The sequence below is a fragment of the Peromyscus maniculatus genome, chromosome 3, assembly GCF_049852395.1.
Source record: "Peromyscus maniculatus bairdii isolate BWxNUB_F1_BW_parent chromosome 3, HU_Pman_BW_mat_3.1, whole genome shotgun sequence".
NCBI lineage: Eukaryota > Metazoa > Chordata > Mammalia > Rodentia > Cricetidae > Peromyscus > Peromyscus maniculatus.
Window position 1 is genome coordinate 25,621,692 of NC_134854.1, and position 25,741 is coordinate 25,647,432.

At 41.7% G+C, this 25,741-nt stretch overlaps 2 protein-coding genes and 1 long non-coding RNA gene across 4 annotated transcripts in view; 1 reads left to right on the forward strand and 2 right to left on the reverse strand.

Annotated features, from left to right (window-relative positions):
• The window catches only part of Cfap69 (cilia and flagella associated protein 69), a 69,839-nt gene extending 64,122 nt beyond the window's left edge, over positions 1 to 5,717 (reverse strand). Inside the window, exon 1 of the mRNA XM_006987160.4 lies at positions 5,384 to 5,717. Within this exon, the coding sequence (XP_006987222.1) occupies positions 5,384 to 5,503 (120 nt within the window). The 5' untranslated portion in view covers positions 5,504 to 5,717. The remainder of the gene's footprint in view (positions 1 to 5,383) is intronic.
• Positions 5,718 to 5,724: 7 nt separating this feature from the next.
• On the forward strand, positions 5,725 to 22,987 carry LOC121827845 (uncharacterized). 2 transcript variants are annotated; one of them, XR_006070120.2, is made up of 6 exons: positions 5,725 to 5,800; positions 7,194 to 7,243; positions 7,948 to 8,102; positions 16,274 to 16,428; positions 19,249 to 19,440; positions 20,329 to 20,588. It is a non-coding gene; the product is annotated as an uncharacterized LOC121827845 (long non-coding RNA). The 2 variants fall into 2 exon arrangements; XR_006070119.2 differs by lacking the exon at positions 7,194 to 7,243 and having other exon boundaries at positions 20,329 to 22,987.
• Positions 10,896 to 25,141, reverse strand: Steap2 (STEAP2 metalloreductase). The gene is made up of 4 exons (XM_016005660.3): positions 24,653 to 25,141; positions 20,382 to 20,909; positions 18,819 to 18,983; positions 10,896 to 15,890 (listed from the first exon to the last, which is right to left on the reverse strand). Exons 1-4 carry the CDS (start codon positions 25,139 to 25,141, stop codon positions 15,603 to 15,605), a joined length of 1,470 nt encoding a protein of 489 aa, XP_015861146.1. The 3' UTR covers positions 10,896 to 15,602.
• Positions 25,142 to 25,741: the final 600 nt, after the last annotated feature.

The following is a 25,741-nucleotide window of genomic DNA, read 5'->3' on the forward strand; positions in this document are numbered from 1 at the left end:
TTGGAGGAGGTGGGGGAGTAAGCTGTGGCTAAGGAAGGGATAATGTCCATGCAGTGGGCACAGGAAGTGCAAAAGCCTGGGGCTAGAACCCTTGGCAAACTTGAAAAGCCAGAAGGTCAGAGTGATTGGAGCACAAAAGAGTGTGTAAGGTGGGGCTTAAGTTTCTACTCTGAACCCAGAGTAAAGGAGCTCAGGGAAAGGCACGAAACTATTAAGATATATTTCGTGTCCATAAAGATCATATAATCTAATGGAAAGCATCTAAAAATGAAGCAATGACTAATATAACAAAAGCTATGATTAGGTAAGAAGCTGCAGGATCCAACGCTAGGACTATTCCATTCCTGAGGAGATAGATAGATGAGAGTGAAAATGAACGGGAAACATGTCCTGTTGAAGAGGAGCCGGACCTGAAGATAGGCCAAGGTTAGAGAAATCCATAAGACGAGAAGAGGCCATGCATTCAAACGATTTAACATCACCACCTATGTGCTTAGGCATTGTACTGTGCATTGCACCAAAAATGCTGCAGAAAAGGACTAGTGAGATTCTGCCCTCACGGAGGTGAAATTATGCAGGGCATTGGACCCACGGAGAGAACGGAACTCAGGCACCGCGGGGCCAGCACTGAGCTTCGACAGCACCAGTTCAGTGGTTCTGGTGCTTCAACGGAGCTTGGGGGAACACTTCAAGATTCCACACTGGTGATTATAGCTGATTAAATTTGCAGTAGGCCCAGATATGCCCAGTATTTCCCAAAAGCTCCCCGGGAGACTGGGATGGTCATCTCCATTTCGGGATCACTCACCAGATACAGGCTGGTTTTATAGAATAGGGAAAAAGCCTAGAGAAGTTAAGCAATTTCGAGGCAATTTTATTAGATATGGTGAGCAACAGTATCCTGAAAGGAAGTGAAGGTGTGTCTAGGGGAGGAAGGAGCATAACAAAGTGTGAAATGGTATCTCGAGACAACAGCTTGAGCAGAGAATAGAGGAGTGGATGGGCAGGCCACAGGGGCTGGCGATCTGACGGTGTCTGCGGTGAGAGAGAAAAGGGGGGCCAGCAGGTCTTCTGAAGAGCCGCTTGCAGCCTCTTACTTTTTATAACACGACCTTACCTGGTCTGGCTGGGGGAGGGCTAGAACTGTGTTTCACTGTTCCTGTCTTGTAAGTGGAAACACAGGAGACTATTTCCGGCAAGCTTTCCAGGAATTAGTTATGAAACTCCACAGCACTGTTTCTACCATCCTGCCGCGAGAATGCACGGAGTTCTGCTCAGAGTGGGAAATGAGTCCTTCACCTAACAGCATCAGCATTACCTGGAAATCTGCTAGGAAAGGGGAACACAGGGCCCAGCCCAGAGCCGCAGAATCCAGTCTGCACTTCACAAGATCCCATGTTCTTCATGCACACACTGAGTGTGAGAAGCTCCACTCTAAGGGGATGCCTGACTCTTTAGAACTGGGGAGGGGAGCATTAAAGAAGATCTGAAATAAACAAAGGGTCATCAACTAGATGCTCCTGGTGTCCATTTGAGCAAGGAAAACCGCATTGCTATTGTATCTCCTTTCTCAGAAAACAAAGACTTTATCTTTACTGCCCAATGTCCCTGCCGGCCAGTGGATGAACAGAGCTAGGAGCCCTGGAACTATTTCTAGAAAAGCAACTCCACAGCACCAGACCTAATAAAGGTTTAGTTAACCGTGAACATCATCAGAGTTTAATGAAACAAAAACTGAAGGGAAAGCTGTCGTGATTAGAGCCATCAATGATAAATAACCACATGGATCCTTACAATATGTATGATGGGTATGGCACTAAACGCTTCGCAAATCTTTCTTAAATATTGTAGGAGAAAGGCAGTTATAAATATCTTTCGCAGATGAAGAGCATGAGACTTTTTCTATGTTAATTAGTTTGATTGTTTTTTTTTTTTAATTTATTTTATTTTAGGGGAGAGGTTGCCAGGGCAGAGGGTGGACACAAAGGAACAGGGAGATGAATGGGATCAGGATGCATGATGTGAAATCCACCAAGAATCAATAAAAAAGAAAAAGAAAAAAAAGAAAAGGAAAGCAACTTCACCAAACAAAATAAGTAATTAAAAACTGATCACTAAATTCTAGTAGTGTTTTATTGTTTTGAAATCTAAAAAAAAAGATAGTTTTCTTAAAGCTTTAAGAATCATTCTTGCCGGGCGATGGTGGCGCATGCCTTTAATCCCAGCACTCAGGAGGCAGAGGCAGGCGGATCTCTGTGAGTTCGAGGCCAGCCTGGTCTCCAAAGCGAGTTCCAGGAAAGGCGCAAAGCTACACAGAGAAACTCTGTCTCGAAAAACCAAAAAAAAAAAAAAAGAAAAAAACAAAAAGAATCATTCTTGTAGGCATAGTCAAAATTCTTATACAGAAAAAAATTAAATTAAAACGCTCAAGTTGAATATCTATGAAAATCACAACAATAAAAAAGCATTTATTTCTGATTAAAATTCCAGATTCTTAAACCACTGTTTTCTCTGTTTACGACTGGCTTCAAATTTACACTCTGCATTTTGCATAATTCCATTTTAGGTGAGGAGGAGGACCTGTGGTGGTCTGGAGAGTCAGTGCAGGAACTCTTGCCACCTGCAGGCTGTTTTTATGCCGACCAGGGTTACTCATTATGTACTTTAAAGTGTACCAAAGAGGGTTGGAGAGATGGTTTAATGGGTAAAGGCACTTGCTGCCAACACTGATAGCATCAGTTCAACACCTGGGACCCACCTGGTGGCACAAGGTAACTGACTCCTGCAAGCTGTCCTCTGACCTCCACACAGGTGCTGTGGCATGCACACCCGCTCCAATGCCCCAGACACACACACACACACACACACACACACACACACACACACACACACACAATATGTACAAAATAACTTCCACATTTTATCTGTTCCTAGGTAATACTATTCAAAAGCTAATTTCTCCAAACATTATATATATATTAGATTTAAAGGCTTGGAATTTAAGACAGTACTTAAAAGCACAGGTAGACAAAAATAGCATTTTTGTTTGTTTGTTTTTGTTTTGTTTTTCGAGACAGGGTTTCTCTGTGTAGCTTTGTGCCTTTCCTGGAACTCATCTAGTAGGCCAGGCTGGCCTCGAACTCACAGAGATCCACCTGCCTCTGCCTCCTGAGTGCTAGGATTAAAGGCGTGCACCACCACTGCCCAGCCAAAATAGCATCTTTATAGCAGGAAATCTGTAGCTGCTAAAATTTAAATTTAAATTTCAGAGACTCCGTGAGTTTTAATGAAAAATGCTATTGTAAGCTTTAGTTGCCCCCTGGATAAAGAATGCAGGTGATAACTGCGTATTTCAGCATATGCGGTGTACCTAAGCTTTCTATGTGCATTATCTAAGCTATACAGAGTCCTTACGGTGAATATTTTACAGCTTTTTTGCATCTATTAACTTAGTTATTTTGTACGGGGAGGCAGGTGTGGAGGTGAGAAAACGAGCTGGGGAGTCAGTTCTCCTTCTGGGGCACGCTGGGTGGAAGTCAGGCTGTCCAGCACCCGTGCTCATGGAGCTCACCAGGCCTTACTGGTGACAATCAGTAATGCAGTGGACATCAGCACCATCAGCGCCTCCACTGCTACCACCACCTGCCTTTGATTCCACAGTTCCACAAGCTGTGCTTTAGCTCTCTCTCGAGTACCAGCAAAAGTGGAATGTTTTCAAAGAATGGAAATAGTAAGCACCCAAAGATCTTTCTCTGCTGACGTGAGCAGAGGGCTAAAGGTTATCATCTTAAATGTTATTAGAAATATCAGGCCTCACAGTGAGTAAAGAAACTGAGTGCCAGGCCAGGCTGTGGTGGTGCATGCCTTCGACCCAGTACTCCAGAGTCAGAAGCAGTCGGATATCTGTGAGTTCAAGGCCAGCCTGGTCTACAGAGCAGGTTCCAGGACAGTCTACATGGAGAAACTGTGTCAAAAAAACAAAAGAAGGAGGAGGAGGAAGAAGAAGAAAAAAGGAGAGGGAGAAGGAGGAGAGAGAGAGGGAGAAGGAGGAGGAGGAGGAAGAAGAGGAGAAGAAATTATAAAAGCAACTACAAAAAAATCCAAGAAGAGTGAGATATCACTTTGATTTCTAATTCTAAATTGTTTTTTATTCCATTTATTTAGGTAGATATTGCCTCCCCCCCCCCAGCACTTTTTAAAAATGTGACTACTCATAGAAGGAAAGACAGAAACACACAAGTCACATACAGCTATGTTACAGACTTTGTTTGTTTGTTTTTTGAGACAGGGTTTCTGTGTGTAGCTTTGGAGCTTGTCCTGGAACTCGCTCTGTAGACCAAGCTGGCCTCCTGCCTCTGCCTCCCAAGTGCTGGGATCAAAGGTGTGAACCACCATGCCCGGTCATTTTTTTTTTTTTTATCTTTTTAGTGATCTACTGAAAGTATTTCTCTTTGTAAACCCCTGTTTGTCTGTCTCATGAAATCTTTGCCCCAAAGAAACCACTGAGAGCCAAACTCACCTACTTCTTAGTGCCCAGTCAGTGCCTAGAAAAATAGTGGCAATGTTGAGCTTCCTTGTAGCCCTGGGAGCGGAGAGAGCTGTGGTCGCTTACACTTCTCTGCTCTTGTACAGGAATACCTCCACAAAACTGATTAGGTAAATTCCCCTGGCATCTTCTCTTTATGTAAAAGTGCTGTGCTCTCGGGCTGCTGCGTGAACGCATGACGGTCCTCAGAGACCTCAACCCAATTCCCACAGAAGTCCCGAGTCAACTGGCTTCTCCCAAGAAACTCTCCAAGGCTCCAGGATGTGAACGCAGGAGACAGAGTTCCTGACGTAGCTTGAGACTTGTGAACCCCCAACAGGAATTCCCATAGAGGCCCCCCAACACCATTAGTGTAGGGCAAGGCGAGAGGTTCCTCAAGCCAACTTTAAAAACTTAGCTTTGCATTTATCACAAAAAGCAAACCCGAAACCTACTATAAACACAATAAAGAAAATCAATTCTGTCTCCAACTCTCCAACAGCATCTGCATACCAGTGAATACAAATTTAAACCCGAGGAATGCCACTTTATAACGGATCTACAGACAAAATCCCATCACAAACAGTAATCTGGTTATCAAATCAAATGTCACTAAGAGCGATTCCTTCCTTTCGTGGCCATACTTCAAAGAGGAGTTAGTCTCTCCAGGAGGACCACGCTGCCAGAGTCCCCAGACAGGCTGGCTGACGACATCCAGCCCCCCCATCGCCAGCCGCACGCCCCCCAGGGACCAGCTCCGCGCATCTCCGTCCCCGCAGGCTCACTCTGGTCCTGGATTCCACCCGGTTGCCCCGGAGCCTCACGCCCTTCCCCGCCCCTGCTGCAGCCCGGCGGTACCTGACTATCCTCATGCTGGGTCACTACCCCAAACACCGGGATCGTGCGGGGACTGTAGGTCTTGGTCCTGACGGCCGCCTCGACGGCGTCCGCCGTGGCCGAAGCCTCCACTGTGGACATGGCTGGGGGCGGGAGCCTGCGGTCCTAGGTGTGCCACGAGCCCTGCCGGAGAACACGCAGCGCGGCCCGAGCTAGGGAGACGGAAGACCCCGAAGGTCGGGCCGTGGCCCCCGCCTCCGCCACGCCGCGGACATCCCGCGGCTGCTACGGTCCACACGCCAGGCGCGCTCCAGTTGTTAACACAAGCCCGAGCGTTGCTAGGGGCGGGGCCTACGGAAGCTGGGAGAGCCAAACTTTGCCCAAGGATGGTCTGCGGGTGTGCGACTGGGAGACAAAGGAGACCACTGACAGATCGCGGTATGCACCTAGAGTTTCAGTCTCCTGGAGACCACCCTTGCTTGATAAGGGCCTGTGTGGGGCGGAGGAATAAAAGCTGGAGGTGGGATGCATTCGGAGGGATGTGATTGGCACGGTGTTGAAAGCTGACCACTTACCTCTCCAGTGATAGGACTGGTCAGTTTAGTCTAAATTCCCAGGTTTGCCTCACTTGTACTTCAGTGGCCTAACTTGACAGTTAGACAAACAAATGAGGCGTCGCACAGTGTCGGGAAGCTTTCAAGCAGTAGAATGGTTGTCTGGAGTGCTGGAACCCCTGATGTTGGATGCCTAGTATGGCCTAGGGTGAGAAGTTCAAATTTTGCAACCAGAGAAAAAAAATTAAATTCTTTGCCAGGTGGGTTCTCTCACCTGGCAAATCAACAGTCCAACTTTGTAATTTTTTTTTCCCTACGGTGGCATATATTTTATTCATTGGCAGGTTGAGAAGCAACAGGGATGGAAGTTGTATACTTCATCCCAATCACCTGGGTAGAGAATTAACTACACACACCACTATCTTCAGAAAGCTAACTCCCCATGAAACTGGGCTTACAAGATTTTGGAGAGGAAACCTTTATTTCTTCTCTTGTGTTGGGTGCCATATTGTGTGGTATGCTTTTTTTCAAAGCAGCCCAACCATGTTATGATACTTAGACTCTTAAAATCAAGGACAATTATCTTACTGAGATCTGTACCCAACCACTCATGCCTGTGAAATGCTGAGAAAGGATGCAGCTATGTGTCCTCAGCTGGCGATGCAGGCACGGTGTGAACACCTCACGTGGCTCGGGCTTGTGTTTATAGCTTGTTCACAGGTGATGCTGATGCCTCTGCTCTAAAGACCACACTTTTGGTCCTGTCAAGAGCATACTAGTTACTCAATAAATGTTCTTTAAAATTTCAAGGATTAAACATTACTTTTAGATTTTGATCTAAGGTAAAATTAAAGCATTTTGTCAATTATTCAAAGTAAACATTCTTTAGATCCTTGCTATTCAAAGTGAGTACCTTGGGCTTCATGAGTAGGTGATTCATAGAGGCGTGCCAGGAATACAGAATTTTGGACCTCCTGGTGTAAATACTGAATCAGAATTCCCATTTTAACAAATGTACACAAAAAATTAAGACGCTCATGGTGTGTATTCATCATTTTTGTTTTGGGGTAGTTTTACCAATCTTAGACATCTCAAAATGGCGGGGGGGGGGGAGGGGGGAGACTGGCTTGGACTATTCTATTTGCCAATTGTCTAAGTGACAATATTTGTTTTATTTTATCCCCAGAAATGCACCAAGATTTAAGTTTTTAAGAACTTCAACTGTTTAAGTGTGTGGGTTTAATTTTAATTATTGATCCTTTCTTATAATAATGCAGACACAGATGGATGAAAGGACTATTGAGATGTCCAATTACTTCAACAATAGGTAAATAGTAGAGAAATGTGAGAAATAAGATCTACTTAGAGAATACACATGTTTCAATATGTTGGCAATCCTGCAGAATTTGACACCATGAAGATAGGAATTATTTTCTTAGGAGTACTTGTAGATGTAAGACGAGTTTCAGTATGTCAATCTACATACAATTTGTACATTTACAAGTAGTGAAGAAAGTTAAGTATATACTTAAATAAACAAAATATCATATCAATGTAGTTCTTCTGATTTTGTTTGCACCCTGCCTAATTAGCAAGTTAGCAAAATTGCAATTATTCATCATGAATTAACATTTTGTAAGTACTTTAAAATACATATGAATTTAATTCTCTCAAAACTGATGCTGTATGCTCCAAATGTTCACACAAACATTATTTAATTCTCTCTAAACTAATGCTGTATGCTCTCAATGTTCAAACAAACATTATTTAATTCTCTTTAACCTGATGCTGCATGCTCTAAATGTTCAAACAAACATTATTACTTATAGAGACAGTTATAGAGTAGTTTATTTTAAATAAAGAAATTTCATAGCATACAAAATATTATTAATGTAATGGGTTAGCTTGGGGGAAATTTATAATAGAAGAAATACGTATCAAGTTGGAATTTAATTTACTTCTGAGTTTTAAATAGTCTTTCAGATCGGCTTGTGGTTGCAAGCCTAAAAAGTAGTCATCTCTCTTCGGCAGACCACTCATGGAGATTGAGGCCTAAGACAAGGAACAGGAAGGACCAGTGGAATGGCTACCCCTGACGTCAGTTATTCAAGTAAAAACTGTATCAACAGTAATCTAGACTGCAAGGAGAGGCTGGGGAAACCGTTCATGTGTACTGGACAAATGATGTAAGTGATCAATCTTTAGTTTTTTGATACTGTGAAAAATGAAAAAAAATCCTGAGCATTTACAAGTATGAACTATGTATTGTGATTACACGATACAGGTCTTTATTGCAAAGCAGGGTTCACCAGAACGTTTATACATCAGTTACTCCAGCTGTATGAATCATTTCACTTGTTTTGATTTCATGGTCCTTGTATTTGTTCGTGAAGTCTGCAGTAACAAATGTCATGGGTCAGGTGGCTGTAAAACAGAGATTTTCTTACGGTTCTGGAGACCGGAAGATCAAGATCAAGGTTTTGTGTAGACTTTTCTTCTTGACCTGCTCTTTTCTTCATATGGTTTTCCCTCTGTCCACGCCTGTATTCTAATCTCAAAAGGATGCCAGTCATACTGGATTAAGACTCACCCATTTGATCTCACCCCAGTTATCTCTTTAAAGGCCAATCTCAAACACAGTTATACTCTGAGGCAATGGGGGTTAGGACTTCAACATACAAATTTTGGATGACACAATTCAGTCTATAATAAATCCCATCATCTTTTAAATTAAAATCTGAATTCTTATGGACAGACTAAAGAATACGCTATGTGTAGTTAAAGCCATGTTGGTATTATCACCTGTAGAACTGATATTTTTCAGAGTGTCAGTAAATTTCTGTGCTAATTTAATATCTACTCTATACATTTGATCGGTATGAATCTGCCATCGGATCTCTCAACACATCTGGATTTTGAGTTTGCAGGGTCTTATGCATAAAGCCGCAAAACCCATTTATTTCCTACTTCATCATTCAACAATTCCACCTGTGTTACTGTGTTTCCTCAGCCGTCCATAAACACACAGCAGTTATCATCACTTTATTTGGGACTGTTATTCCTGGACAGAGAAAGGGAAAAATAGATGTTACTAAACTTGTCATGGCTTTTGAACATGTATAGTTAATTGCTTGGTTTTGTAGGTTATTTCCACGAAGGTCTGCTGAATTGTACTTTGGAACATTCCATCTGGAGGAAATGAATGGATAATATATCTACTAGCTCAATTTCATGTTGTATCTACTTGGTCAAATTTTACCCTTCATTTGGGTTGACACATTAGGGGGGGAAAAGGGCCATGTAAAACTTATACCACACTTAAAATATTAATAGTAAATGGTTATTTATTGTCTGCAATTCAAATTTAACTGAGAATTTTATTCTGGTGATCCTGTCAGGATACACACTCAAGCATCTTCATGCAGATCCACAGATGTCAGTTTCTCCGGACCTGCTGCATGGATAGAACTCATCATGAAGCAGTGGGTGGCAGCACCCTAGCAACTCCTTCCTGGGAGACAGGGCAGCTCTGGGCCACTGGCCAGGAGGGAAGCCAGGAAGGGGAGGCAGTGATAGGGAGGGACGTGAGGTCTGGGCAGGAAGAAATAGTCAAAGAAGAGATGAACAGCATAATTTTCTAAAAAATGAGTCATGTCTCTTTATCTGCCATGGAACATACTGTATTAGACACTGGACACTTAGTAACAGCTAACACTATATTCCTGGCTTGCAGGATAGCTTAAATATTGTAGGTATCCTCGTCTAAAAATGCTCAATGAAATGAAATAATCTTCATTAAATAGAGGTTTTTTTAAAAATGACTACTTGTGTAAAAACAGTCCCATACCCAAGCAAAACTATCAGTTGGATTGCTTTCTGGATATCTTTTTAAAATCAAGGACCAATAGCTGGTCCTGCCTCCCTCATCTGCTTTGTGGTGGTGGGAGCGAGGGAGAGATGTCCTCCCAGATTCCCCGCTCCCGCCTCCAGTTGGCCAGGGAACTGACTCCTTTACCAGCTGAAACACTCGGGAAAGCGGGCCTTGCACCTCATCTGGGCAGCACGGTGGAGCTGACCCTGTTGACAGCACAGGTGAGCCAAGCCTCAGCACGCGAGCATGGAGACCTAGCCCCTCCCCTCATCTGCCGTAAGGCAGCATGCATGGGTGGAGAGATCCGCACCGAAACCCATCAATGCTGAAGTAGGTGGGGGAGCTGTCCCGGCCCTCATCAGCTGCAGCACTTGGGAGAGTGCCCCGCCCCCCCTCCCCCGCACCTTACCTGGACAACACAGCAGAGCTGGCCCTGAAGGTGTAGGTGTGGGAGAACCAACCCTGAGGACATGAAACCTGAAAGCTGGAGAACTAGACCTGCCCCTCATCACTGCAAGCGGTGAACTAGCCAGGGCAACGCTGGAGAGCTCACCCTGGTGGCGCAGACAGGGGAGAGCTGGAGGACTGACCAACCCTGCAACTACCCTGGCTTAGAACCTGGGTTATATGTTGGCCCACCCCATCTGTGATCTTCTGGAACACGGGGGTGGGGGGAGAGGGGTGGGGGGTAAGGTGGGTGTCAGCCCTGTGGACCCAGGGCTGCAGAATCTCCACAATACAAAGCAGCAACAGGATGTCCAGGAAGTGTCCCAGTGAGGGCCCAGCGCTGATGGTACAGCTGAGCCAGGGACCTCGAACCCGACCGATGATTCTTTGTGATAAACCACTGCATGTAAAAACGTATGGATAAAGGGGTTTATTGTGTGACTCACTGTGTCACACTGCAGCTTCCATAAAGGGATTTCCCCCTTCTTCCTTTTTTTTCTCTTAAATTTTGTTTTATTTTGGCAGGGGAGGGAGATAGGCAGGCTTGGGAGACATGATGTGAAAGACACAAAGAATAAGTAAAAAGTTAAAAAAAAACCGACCCCAAAATTAGATAAATTCCATCAAATATTCAAACTAGTAAGATTAAAAAAGCAAAATTAAAACATTAAATAATACTTTTTATTGAAATGTTTATAAGGCAGATCTAGGAGAATGACATAAAATCATGGTGTACAATTTGTTAACAATATTTTACAGGACAAAGCCTTTAGCAAAAATGAATACACACAAGGACATTTTGTACAAAGAAAATGATACACACCAATACAAAATAGCTAATGATAAAGGCAAAAACCAAGTATAATTAATTAATAATAGAATATTAATTTTAATGTAAATTGTGTATTATCCTTTAAAATCTTTTAAAAGTAAGAATTATTACAGTCTAACCTATTCAAGAATGCTAAATGAACACTGTCACAAAGAACTGGAAAGGACACAACTTAGATTTCACAGAACACAGAAATTCAGTTGTAACTGTTTAAACACAGGAAGAAGCAGGGACTTGTCTGTTTTCTAGTAGCCTCGATTCTGCCTCGGAGTGTTGTCTTGACCCTCTGGGGACAGATGTTTATCCACAACCTCATTAGCCAGACAGAAGGGCCCATAAAGAACACATGCCACTTTCCTTAGAGTAGTCCTCAGAGGCCAGCACTCATCACAGGGATACCTCTCAGTCAGTCAGAGACCAGTCACAAGGACACCTCGCTCCAAGAGGGGTGAACAGCAGTCCTCAGCAGCTCAGGAGTGAGGAGAGCAGACTGTGAAGGATGAAAACCTGCACAACTGTGGAAAACCTTGGAAGGAAATCTCTGTGAAAATAATTCCATAAAGCACCTGCTTTTGTGAGTTACCTCAGCTCATCTAGCTACCAGGAGCGTCCCTAAGCTACTGGGAAGTCTCCTGGTCTGTCTTCATTGCAGATCTGTGCACAGTGGAGATTTAGTGATTTGTAAACTTAAAAAACAGCCCAACAATCTCTAGTATGCACGTTAAGCTAAAGAGAAACACTGTTTTAGTATCATATGGCTAGAACCCAAAAATTAAGCACTTTATCATCTTGTCACACTCAAAAGTGTTGAAGAACCCGTTCACTCCTGTGAAGTTCAGAAGAACAGACAATGTCCCCTAAAATCGCTGCACTTCATTTTAGGTAATTACCAAGACTGAACATATGCCAGAATTTGCCCTACTCAGTTCTGCACAGTGCAGGTCCAGCAACTCATTTTCCTGACATCACACAGAGCCGTAACACTGGACTGAGGTACGTTACACTACGTGTGACATTGCTTTGTCCTCAATTTACAAAACAATTTCTATTTTATTCTGCTTGCACATTTCAAAGCAGGATTTTATAGACTGATACAGGTATAATTAGTTTACAGTACAGTTCCAAATTACATTTATAGTACTTATATTTTAAATGCCATGTGAAATACTTAAATTTTATAAATAAACCTCATTTTGAGAGGGAACATTATAGAATATATTACTAAATAGCTTAATGGCATAAAAATTTAAATTAAAACTTTTGTCATATTACATAAGAAATGAATAATAGAAAAAGCTGGAAAAAAAATATGTTTTGAGACAGGGTCTCTTTACATAGCCCTGGCCTGGAAGTCACTATGTGGATTGGGTTAAATATATTCTTGAATCCCCTTTAAAAAATAATTTTCATAATTTGACAAAGTAGGAACATATTTTTATCATTATCAAATTAATTTTGAAAGTAAAATTTTTCAGTCAATTTGAAGTTATGCTGATGTTTAAGAAAATAATCAGGAAGTTTAACATGAACTCATCAGCCACTCTCTGTATTATACAAAATAATTAGCTCTGATAAGTAATGATAATTTATTCATACTTTATAATGTTTTAAAATTTAAATAAAAATCTCATGTAGGTTATCTGAGCTAAATTTTAGCATATCTTCTTTAAAAAGATGTTAATATGAATATATTTATATTTAAATGTGGTTTTAAATATTCCTAATAAAGGAGACATGAACTCTTCACAAAAGCTAAGTAGCATGATACATGTTATATGGGTTTTTTTCCTCATAGGAAAAATTATGTGGCTGTCTTTACAAAGGATTAAGACAGATTATGTTTTCTACATTCCTATCATTTTCTCATTCATCCTTTTCAAAACATAAATTAATAAACAAATTTTCACTCTTCTCTAAAAATCTTCCCTACCCTCCCTCACCCCTAAAAAAATTTTAATTGTATTTCATTTATTTTGTGTGTGTGTGTGAGAGAGAGAGAAAGAAAGAGAGGGAAGGAGAGGGAGAGGGAGAGGGAGAGGGAGAGAGACAGAGAGACGGAGAGGGAGGAGAGAACACATCATCCCTGGGACAGCCTCAGTTCATCAGGCTTGTCTAGAGGTGTCTGTGCCCACTGAAAGTCAATAAATAGATATGCATTGTGAGAGGGGACTTGCAACATTTAGAATTGTAATGACTATATTACATTTACTCTAAAACTAAAATTATTCCATTTTTGTAGCATTCCAAAGAAAAAGTGTCATTTGAAATATAATTGTAGTTTTTACATAATTTTATATTTCCAAGGATCCCATGTATGTATAATAGCAGTAACTTTATATTATGGGCAACTTAACATATATAACAATGTACTTTAATCATCTAACTTTTAGAAATACTTCATTGTATTTTCACATTAAATTGTCTTAGAATGAAGTTTAAGAAGTAAGCAAGTATTGAAAACACATTGCTATTTTCACTAATTCATGACAGTATTGGTATGTGTGTATGTAGGTATCTACTTAGACACAGTCTCACTATAGGTCTGGATGTCCTGGAACTCACTCTGTAGCCCAGGCTGGCCTCTAACTCACAAGAGATCCGCCTGCGTCTCCCTCCTGAGTGCTGAGATTAAGGGTGTGCGCCATCACACCCAGCTTGTAGGTAATTACTGTTAAAAAGCCATCACTATATGTGTTCCTACTAAGAATTCATGATTATGATCAATATAATGAAAATAGGGTGTTCAATATTACAGTTCACCAAGAAATCATCAAAGAATAGTGGGTAATTTTCCAGACTAACAGTGCAGGAACAGAAAAAGACACTGGTGGGAAAGACAGGTTCCACAAAAATAAGAGTCATTTTATTTTTGATGGTTGGATTCGAGTCAGTAGGTAACTTTAAAAATGATATAGTTTTCTGAAGAACACATATAATTACATCTTATCTATAACTTTGTACTATAATAAGGAACAAATGGAGAAAACACAGTATATCCCAAAGTTTGAACAAAATACAATTTACACGTGGACTACCAGCACTGAGAAATTGTATGAATAATCTCCATGATTATATGTCTCTGGAGTAGATCTATAACTAGCCACTTGTCCTATTCTCCTCCGTGCTTATAAACAGCTTCCTAATGAATGGTAGTGAAGCAGGAGGGTTTCCCAGGAAGAGCAGAGGACATGGCCAGCTGGTGGGAATTTCTGAAGAGCTGCAGGATCTCAACAGTTCATCTGTACTGCTCTGACTCTCTCCCTGCTCAGTCCTTCACTGCACAGGGAGGCACTGTGCTATTGTGGGCTCCAGGAATAATAAAATTATGATTAAGATACTTCTATACATCCTTTGATGCACAAAATGTACTCTAAAGACTGTCAATGGCTATACAAGAGAGAAAACATCCAGACTGACATCATGAATGTAGTGCCTGGAGATGGGGCAGGGGTGGTATATCCTGATGTTTCATAAAAACGACGGCTTCTGAAGGATGACTACCTGGCCATGACTGCTCACCCTGCTACCTCTTCCCAGTGTGACCTTAGGCAAATTTAGCTTTTCTATCCTCCAGTTTCCCTACATGTAAAATGAAGATAACTATTTCATGGGTCTGTTGTAAATATTAAATGGGACAAGTGTTGAGAGCCAGGCCACATTCCCTCAGTGGACATCAGTAAAATCCCACTCAGGAAGAGTGGTGGCTGGCCAGAGTAACAAACACGACCTGACATGGGACCGTGTGCAGACATTACGGACAGTTCTACAATTCCTGGGGTTGGTATTGTAGAACTATATTCAAAATAACAGCCCGAGCGGCCTAGTCATGGAGTCCTTTCCCTGATTGACATGAATATGAAAAGAAACTGCTCTGTAACATAAGAAAATAAAGCTCTCATGAGTTGTGCGTTAGCAGTATTCATTTCATATCTCCAGTGCATTTTAAATACGATTTCAGGTTCGTCTGTAATTTGTGTGTGCTCATACACTCACACTGCTTTGTATAATTAATGCTATTTTTCCAGTCCCATTTTATGACGGTATAAGATTGCTCCTGTGCACCCTAGATGCTAATACATTGTGTCCCTCCTCAATAATACATAATTATGCATTTCTGCTTCTTAAACTGGGTAATAATTAAAATCTTTAGCCTCAAAGAAAAAGTATATCCACTGAGTAACATTAAAAGCTTCAAATCCTGCTGGTTTGCCAAGTGTTCTAAACGCTCTATATTATCAACTACAGATATTTCTGCCTGATTATGCAATATAGTTAAAATAGCAATACTGTTACAGTTGCACAAAAGAAAATATTCCTAGATTGTAACAACACACGTGGGCTACAAAATCTCATGTTGGCAAAATATGACATTTATAAAATTGAACTTGAAGAAAATCCTATCACTATTTCAGCTGAAATCTCACTGCCAGGTTTCACACTACAGCACACTGACAGTCCACTTACTGGGAGCGTGGAGGGAGTCGTGAAGCGATGGCATGAGAGAAGTGTATATGGCACCATGAGCATCTCTTTTCGTCACATCACCGTGACCCTCTCTGGGGACAGATGCGGGACTGTTCCTCCCAGGCCTTCCTCTAGAAACTGGCTCCTTTCCCAGCCCTTTTTAATTCTTTTGAGCTTTCGGCTTATGCATGGGAGGAGTAAGATCGTCTTACCCAGAATGACAATCGAGGGCAGGACAAGTGCAAGGACGAAGTTGGGTGGGGTGTAAAAGCGGTAGTACTCCTCTGCAAAAGCGCGTTTCCATCCGTAAATTAACACGTGGAAAGTGCTGATGAGCAGAGCAACGTAGCCGAGCGTGGACTTGAGAGAGGGAAAAAGGAAATACATCACTCAGGCACATAACAGCCTATGCATATACACTGCTCCTGTTTAATCTTAAGTCACTGACCTACTATCATCTGAATCAAGCAATTTAAGACCGTTTCCTGAATTTCATATACACTTATTTGCAGTGCTCCAATCTTGCACATATCAGGCCGTAACACATAAGCTGAATAGTCTCATTAGTTAATTTAGTAGAACACAAGCATTTCCATGCCATTAAAAATGAAAGCATATCATTAATGTTGTGCAATGTTTTATTAAATGGGTATGTATAATCACTCCTTTGTGTTGATCATTCTGATCGCAAATTTATTCAACTATAATTAATACCACTTTTATATTTTTGTTTATGTCCTTAGGACTGATTCTACACTTTTCTCTAATGGTCTAGATCTGCACGGCATCCATATGCTTTATAACGGTTGTACAACTGCCATGGCACACGGCTGTGATCCCAGTACTGGGGAGGACAAGGGAAGAGGACTGCAAATTCAAAGCCAGCCCGATCTACACTGTGAGTCTGAGGCCGGCCCAGGCTGTATAGTGAAACTCTGTCTCAACAAATAGGCAAAATAGTGGTGAAAGTTATCCAAACTGCTGCATGTTGTGTATAACAACCATTTAACAGTGTATATATAGGTGTCTATAGGTATGTAGGTATGTGCACAAAACATATACAACATTAAATACCAAAGAGTAATCTTTTTATTTTTATTTTTATTTTGGTTTTTTGAGACAGGGTTTCTCTGTGTAGCTTTGGAGCCTTTCCTGGAACTACTCGGTAGTCCAGGCTGGCCTTGAACTCACAAAGATCCGCCTGTCTCTGCCTCCCAAGTGCTGGGATTAAAGGCGTGAGCCACCACCGCTCCGCTCAAAGAGTGATCTTTTGAGTATATATAACACACATAGACACTACTTAATAAGAAAATATTATAAAACTTAGAGTATTAATATGTAATATAAGAAACAATTCAAACGTGGTTACTGACCAACTGAGTGAGATGACTAAAAATATTTTAGTCAGTTATTTTATAGGTTAAAAGGTTACTGTTTTCAGCTCCCCAATTCCCTACATTTAAGGTTACTTAAATGTCAACTAGTTTATATTACATAAAAGTAATAGCACATTAGTATAGTGATGTAATGTCTACATTCACTAGGAAAATGTCGGCTCTCTAGAAGGCAATTAGTCGGCTAACGTTAGGATGATGGGTGTCTGTCTAGAACCTTCTATCAGAAAGCCTTCTGTTTCCTTTCTGGCGTGATAAACTCGTAGTTGGGAAAGTATTCCCATCCCCCTCTCTTCAAATGGAGAAAAGGAATTTAGACAAGGGTTGTCCTTCGTTTCAATAAAATTTTTGCATGACTTTAAAAAAGGGATGAGTTGGAGGGAAGTAGCAGGAGTGTATATAATAAAATGACATTGTATACATGTATGGCACTTTCAAATATATAAAAATATTATTTAAAAATGTCCTCAAGCAGCCAGGCATGAGGATGTACACCTCCCAGCACTGGGGAGGCAGAGGCAGGTAGATCTCTATGAGTTTGAGGCCAGCCTGGTCTACAGAGTGAGTTCCAGGATGGCCAAGGCTGCACAGAGAAACCCTGTCATAACACCTCCCTGCTCCTCCAGGGAAAAAAAAGTCACCAAGCAAGGAATAAAATAAGACAATACACTATCAAAGGATTCTACTATATATATTGTATATATTGTGCTGTATACCATTTGGATCAGGAAATATAGATTGTGACCATATAACTAGAATCCAAATTTAATATATATTTAAAGTATGTAAATATGTTTATACAGATATTAATGGAGGTGACCATTTAACTTTTTTTTTTTTTGGTTTTTTCGAGACAGGGTTTCTCTGTGTAGCTTTGCGGCTTTCCTGGAACTCGCTTTGTAGACCAGGCTGGCCTCGAACTCACAGAGATCCGCCGGCCTCTGCCTCCCGAGTGCTGGGATTAAAGGCGTGTGCCACCACCGCCCAGCGAACATTTAACTTTTTAAAGAACACAAGTATTCTTTGATTTCTTTACTGGTACTCCTGTGCATTGGTTTATGACTGACAAAGTAAAATACATTAACAAGATTCACAAATGCAGTTGGTTGTCACAACCCATTAGCATAGTGACCTCGCTGGACAGTGCTTGTGACTGGTGTGTGCATGTGAGTTCATCTGACTAATAATAAACTGACTTTTGCCGGGCGGTGGTGGCACACGCCTTTAATCCCAGCACTCAGGGGGCAGAGGCAGGTGGATCTTTGTGAGTTCGAGGCCAGCCTGGGCTACAGAGTGAGTTCCAGGACGGGCTCCAAAGCTACACAGAGAAACCCTGTCTCAAAAAAACCAAAATAATCATCATCATCATCATCATCATCATCATCATCATCATCATCTGACTTTTGGGGGCTGGAAAGATGGCTCTGTGGTTAAGAGCACTTGCTCTTGCAGAGGACCTGGTTTGATTAACACCCACATGGTGGTGCACAACTGGTCCAAAACTTCAGTTCCATCGGATCTGACACCTTCTTCTGCCCTCTGTGAGCACCAGACATGTACATGGTACACAGATGAACACGTGAGCAAAGTGCTTGTGAAAGTAAATCTTTTTTAAAAAGTCAAAGTGAATTGACTTTCAACATCACATCTGACCTAAGCCCACTCCTCCCCTTTTATTCCACAACATCACAGGCGTTACCATGATTGCCTTCTAATGGCCTTTCCTTTACCAGCCAGAGTGGCTGGAATCCGGCCTCCAGCCTCATGTGCTGCCTGAACTGGATGTGTGACCACGGCCTCAAAGGCACTCTTTTCAGATGGAACATATTTAACATCGAACTTAACAATGAAATTCTATGCTGTCCGATGTGTTACCAAACCAAACCCCACATACCTGAATAAAGCTGAATTCCCTCCAGTTTAGAGCATTGCTCACCGAAGGGATTGAAGTGACTGCCAGGAGAGACAGTAAGCCCAGGCTCATGATGCCAAAGGAGATGTACATTTCGATTCTCCAAACCTCTTCCTCATTCCAAGCATTTTCAATATTTGCATGAACCTAACAAACAAAACAAAACAAAAAAACAAATGTGAATTTCCTTTACTTCAGAGAACGTTAGCTGATTCTACACACCGTTTACTCTTGGCCTAAGAAGAGCCAGGCCATTTATGATCATGTTTAAAATGTATTAATTAAGGAGTATTAATTCAGTATAATGAGCCATTGTGGAGAACCTGTACTTAGTATTATTCCAGATGTAGAGAAAAGAGAGAATGTTAAATTGAAACAGGACTAATGCACCCTCCTTTTCTGTCCTGTAAAGAGGGGACAAGCCTATGCCATCATGTCCACAGTGAGTCACTACTGCAGAGGCCCCGAGTCCTAGACCGAGGAACGCCCTAGACCGAGGAACGCCAACTGACTAGTTCTCACGGGACAGAAAAGAAGCATTTGTAGTCAGACTCGGATCCGAGGTGCTTCTACAGGTTCCTATAACTGTGGCTGAATGTTTGGGGTATGTTCTACAAGTTTAACTTGGACTTCTAAGCTCCCTTCGTCCTCACCCAGGGGCGATTCCACTTTCTTCTTAACCTTTCTTTCCTGGAAACCAAACTTTCCTCGGGATAAGCTTCTGTGGAGCTGAAATATCTGCCCACTTGAATGACTCCCTAATATACCTTCCCAGCTCCGGTTTCATTCTTTTGCAATATTTTTCTAAAAATCCTTCCTTTGTATCACTATTGCATATTAATCCAGTCTGACTTAACTGTGAATTTATGGTAATCTGCATACTGAATACTTCTAGTATTATCTGTTTATCTACAAACAATATAATTGGAGCGTAAGTTAAGAAAATTCAGCTGAAAATTGGACTTAAGTATATATCTGCTGGCAGAGAAAAGCACAGTCTTAATACCATCTTAACTTTGTCCAGTTTCAGTGAACAAACAGACTTAAATTAAAAAAATAAATAAATAAAGCCACTGCTACCAACAACCCAAAAGAGCTCTTGGGCTCCTATGTTGAAAAAGCTCTGGCTAAATTCCTGTCCACTGGGTGTGGTGGCACATGCCTTTAAACCTAGCACTCAAGAGGGCAGAGGCAGCAGGTCTCTTCAAGTTCGAGGCCAACCTGCTTTACGTGGAAACCTCCAGGCCAGTGAGGGCTGCACAGTGAGACCCTGTCTCAAACAAAACAAGCCCCCCCCCCCAAAAAAAAAAACCATATTCCTCTCTAATATCTGCACAGCTATGCAGAAGAGCAGCATATGCTGATACATAGAGACCCTGTCTTAAAAAAAAAATAAAACAGAAACAGTACTTCCGCTCCCTCAGTGTACCCCAGGAAAAATGCCATTGTGAAGTATATATCAATTTATGCTGTTGTAACTCCGATTTTACAGTTCCTGCCATGACATGCCACGAGAGCCAGATGAATAACAAGCGCGTTCAGTACCTGTTGATAAGCCAAGTTGAGAAACAAGTATCTTTCTGACCTCCTCATCGGTAAGCAGAGGCTGTAGGCAACATGGACCACAGCGAAGAAAAAGCTCAACAGGCCCAGCTGTTTCCTGCACTGTAACCAGGTGTCCAGCCAAGGTGGAAATCTGCGGTACTTGGTGCCATAACGAAGCTGATACGCCGCCGCCAGGAGGCCCGCCAGGTACACCAGGGACAGCAGAGTAATGGCCACTATAGGCAAGGTTTTGTTCACAATCTCAATAGGAATCTTGTAAAAGTCACTCTGCTGGTTTCTGGCATATGGATGTATCACATCTCTGACAAAGGAATAAAGGAAGAAAAATGTGGCCAAGCTTATAGCTCCTACCACTGGCCCCCTCCAGAGAGTGAACAGTCGCAGGGGTAAATTTTCAATCTCCTTGGCAGACGATAAGGATCCCACGTCCACAGGAATAAAATTCAACTGACGGGCAAGCTCAATAACCTGTTGTCGAGCTTGGATATTGTTGCTACATATATAAACCTGTAAGGAAAAACAGAAGGCTTGTTACCACGCCGGTGCATAAAAGTCCAACCATCAGTCACAAATTGTACTGAACCTGTGGTGCATTGTTTAATGACTTCCAGTGATAACAGTGCATGAAGATGAGAAAAAGTGATTATTAACTGCAAGTTATTAAACAGACTTACAGTAAATCCTACCATAGGCATTATTAACAGTTTTAAAACAGTATCTTAACCATGGATTAATCAATCAAAAGTATCACACTATGGTAAGATTTACTAGTATCTTAAAACAGACTTAAAATAGTGCAATAAAAACAAAAGGGTCTTTGCCCCCTACGAAGAAAATAACGTGAAGAGAATCCAGCTGCAAATCTGGAAGGCTCGGAGAGGTTCACATGAGAAGGAGGCTGCTGGAAGAGAGGTATGCTTTTGTAGGGCACCCGGGTCCGCAGCAGCTGCAAGTGAAGGCACTCCCTCCCAGAGGTCTCTGGGGCCATTTCCTCCCAGCCCAGCTTTCTAAGGGTGAGGCTGGATATCTTTGCTTCTATGGGCAACTTTTAGTTGTAGGAATGTAGAGATTCTGCCTACGAGAATGATGGAAAGCCCTGCCCCTCAGAGCTGTCCAGCAAGAGTGCAGATGGGCACGGACTCCAGGTGGTGGCCTTGTCAGATAAAATGTACAAACGGTGTCATGATGCCAGACTCCTTATACACTTTATCTTTACGTTTAGATGCCAATTCATTATGTATCTGTAAAACACTTAAATAATTCCAGGTACACTGTTTCACTGGTGAGCATATAAAATTTCTTCATTTTTTTTGATAATTATATTCTTCACAAGTAAAACGATGATTCTGTAAGGCTATTAACTTAAACAGAATGGAACTGCCATTTTCTGAGACTAAATCTATCATCTCTATAGGAACTCCAGTGATGGCATAGGTAGGGTGAGGAGGCTTTAAACCCCTTTGATGCTATAATATAGTCGAAAATTCAACAAGTACCTGTTGAACCTCCAGCTCACTGCTGGAGTGAGCTACTACTATGAATAGGAAGATCATCTCATTCAGGGCTAGAAAAATATTGGTACAAAGTCTCTAGTGCTGTTTGAGGAAAACAAATTCCCAAATATATCCCCGAAGACGTTTGTGCACAGGCCCTGAAAGAGGCCACACTGCACTGTTGGCATGCTAAACTTACTTACACAGAGGGGACAAGACAGCGTTCAGCTTTCAGGTTTTGACTCTCAGCTGATGGCAGCCAGCTTTATGAATCATAAACTCTGTGCTATTAAACAAATATGGATTTCTAAAATAGGAATCCTTTTGTAGCAAAGAAATAAGGAAAGCATTGGTATTAATTTATTGCAGGTGTGAAGTAGTGGAGCAAATTTTTTTTTTCTTATTTGGAGAAAAGTCTATAAATAATAACATTATATAGACCCCTTTTTCTTATATGGAGAAAAGCCTATCAATGATAACATATTATAGTAAACCCTTTTTTTTTTCGTATATGGAGAAAAGCCTATAAATGATAACATATTATAATAGACTCTTTTCTTATATGGAGAAAAGCCTATCAATGATAACATATTATAGTAAACCCTTTTTTTTGTATATGGAGAAAAGCCTATAAATGATAACATATTATAATAAACCCTTTTTTCCATATATGGAGAAAAGCCTATCAATGATAACATATTATAGTAAGCCCTTTTTTTGTATATGGAGAAAAGCCTATAAATGATAACAGATTATGATAGACTCTTTTTTCTTATATGGAGAAAAGCCTATAAATAATAACATATTATAATAAACCCTTTTTTCGTATATGGAGAAAAGCCTATCAATGATAACATATTATAGTAAACCCTTTTTCTGTATATGGAGAAAAGCCTATAAATGATAACATATAATAAATCTAGAACTATAAGTGAAACATTCAAAGCTGATGAATGTTCATCATTCAAGCATGATGAAGTACCAATTAAATGGCTCTTGTCATGATGGAGCTTGTAGCTCATTTTGAATTTGAATTTAATCACTGTTCCATGAAGGGTTTTTTTCCATTAAAAATTAAAATGATCATGAATATGAGCAAAGGATTATGTCAACTTTGTCTCATAGGCCCTGGCTCAAATTTGCCAATTTTATGGGACATGTTTTCTTAAAAAAGAAAGGAAGAACTGTCTCTAGCCGCTGGAGTGCGGCTCATGATCAGGCGCTTGCCTGACTTGCCCTGGTCTGGTCTCTGACACAGAGGTGGGGAAAGCTTGCACTGTTTTAATACTTGAGCCAGGTGAGGTGGCTTATGCCTGTAATCCCAGTCTTTGGAGACTGCCACAAGGTTGAGGCCAGTGTGGACTCAAGTGTAAGACTGCCTCAAAAAACTGAAAGCAAGAGGGCGTAAGGAGAGAGAGAGAGGGGGGCAGACTTGGAGTGAGTGGTTCCTGTGTCGGCCAATCTTGTCTTGTGCTTGAATGTGAAACCACCTAAGGCAAGGTCAGGCACACTTTTAGATGTGTCTGAGGGCATCTGCAGTGCAGGAAGGAAGAGATTCACGGTGAAGGTGGGCTAACCGTCCTGTGGGCTGGGGTCCAGGATGAATAAATGAAGAGAAAGGAGAAAGCCAGCAGGATGGGGTCCGCCCTTTCTCTGCTGTCGGCCCCATGACATGAGTGGCTCTCCTCCATCATCTTCCCTGTCATGGTGGACCACACCCGCTGGAACTGTGAGCAAAGTCACTCTTTTTCCCTCAAGTCCAGGCACTTGTGTCGCAGTGATGGCAAGTCCTCAATATAGAGTTCATGACCCTGACACAGAATAAAATGATAGCGCACTCTATAATAAATGTGAGTTTGTGCACATGAGGGCAGGTGCTCTCAGAGGCCTGGAGTTGGAGCTACAAGCAGTTGTGAGCCACCCAGTACGGCTGCTGAGGACCAAGCACCTGCCCTCTGCAAGAAGAGTATCTGCTCTTCACTGCTCAGCCATCTCTCCAGCCCCATAATTAACCGTCTCTGTGAGCAGAAAGGAGAAGGTCCTTTTACCACAGCCCTCAGATTTAAGACCTAAGCACAGCTCTGAAGGGCCTCTAAAGTGGCCTCCTTATGTGTTTTCTTATAGATGTTCTCATTCCAGAAGCATTACAGAACCTGCCATCCACTTCCTTCACAAAGTGGACTCCGTGAAGAGTGACCCCTAGTGTGATCTCGAGCCTTGTACTCTGAGAGTGAATCTGAAAAGCCCGGTCTACCTCTGCCTACCTGCCCCACGGCCTGAGCTCCATGCTTAGAACAGACTTTACTTTTCATATGCCATAAGAACTTAATCTATGAAAAACACGAAGGTTATTCTTTAGGATTCTTATGAGTTCTACGAAGTCCTATTTCATCCGGAGATGGAATACTGTATTACCAAACAGCAAAGGCAGAAAGGGGGAGGGGGGAGGAGGGGCAGAAAGAGGGGAAAATAAGAACATGTTACAGCTTTTAAAACTTCTGGAGGATTAATGTAACGGTCATATGAGACATCAGCTAACACCACCCTTTCTTTAATTAACTGGTTATTACGGAAAAAATCCGTCATTTTATCAAGTTTCCACCATTTTTTTGGGAAGAGAAACATGCTTTTACAAGGTTGGAATGTGGTTGTCACGTGACCTTACATAGTTTTCAAACAATCATTTAAGTGCGTTCGAACCTGGTTTACTTGACTACAAAATACCAGACATATAATAAAATTTAAGGCCACACATACCTGGCGGCTGGCATCCTTGGGGCCTAACTGAAGTGCCCAAGCTGAGATAACGTTAAATCCTTTGACAATCAAGGAATCCGGGAACAGCGAAGCCAGATACTCGGCGTTGGATTCTGGGTACTGGTTCACCTTCATGTTGTTGCTCACATCAATCAGGATTTTGCCCACAAGCAGATGTCTCAGGTCCCACAGGGAGGTGTAATGTTCTCTGTGGATAGCCACGAATATTATATTTGTTTTTGTTAAAGCATCTTCATGGTGGGTGACATCTACCACATGAGGAAAAAATTCAGATGCAAACTTGGGATTTCTGCTTCCTATGACCACATGATAGCCACATCTAATAAGCCGAATGGTCAGAGACTTGGCAAAATCCCCACTTCCTATCACGCCCACAGTGACTTTCCTTGCATCTTTGATACCATTTATGCCGTTAGGCAAAAAAGTCTCCAGGCTCTTGGGGCTTCCCATCATAGAGATGGATTCCATGGTAGAACTGCTTCTAAGATCTCCAGGAATGTCCTAGCAGAGAGAAAAGAAAAATTTCCCCAATTAAACCTATTAACAAACATTAAAACATTTCTAGACACTGCAATTATGTCCTACATCTCTAAAGACAAAATATTTTGACATGCTATATGACCCAGAACACAGCAAGCACAATTTGTAAGCTAGAGAAGATCTCTAAATAGAGAAATTAACACAAAGGCAAGCAGCTAGATGAGGCTTCGCAAGTTCACACAAATAACCTGGGATCTTAAAATGCAGATTCTCACTCAGCCAGGCTGGAGGAAGACTCGAGAGTCTGCATTTCTTAAAAAAAAAAAAAAAAACCCGGCGTGGATGCTGCTGGACTATGGAACCGCCTACGTGTAGCAGGGCTTACAGCAAAGAAGCAATTTCCCTCAGATCGTCAAAAACAGCTCTAGCAAGCATGAGCTCCACAGACCAGGCGGCAAATCAGAAATGACACCAGAAGCAGAGGAAAGGACCTTGATACCAAGAGATAGCTTTAAAAAGGATCCATAAAAACAAATTTCCATGCAATACAACCAAAACTGAACAGTCATATAGGGGTTGAGTCTATGA

Bases quoted from the DNA above. Each gene is read 5' to 3' on its own strand.
- Steap2 (XM_016005660.3), bottom strand. From the start codon at position 25,141: ATGGAATCCATCTCTATGATGGGAAGCCCCAAGAGCCTGGAGACTTTT. The intron at 20,910-24,652 runs GTATGTGTGGCC...TTTTCCTTACAG, and splicing joins CCAAGGATGCCAGCCGCCAG to GTTTATATATGTAGCAACAA. The intron at 15,891-18,818 runs GTATGTGGGGTT...CCCTCTCTCAAG, and splicing joins GGGAATTCAGCTTTATTCAG to TCCACGCTCGGCTACGTTGC.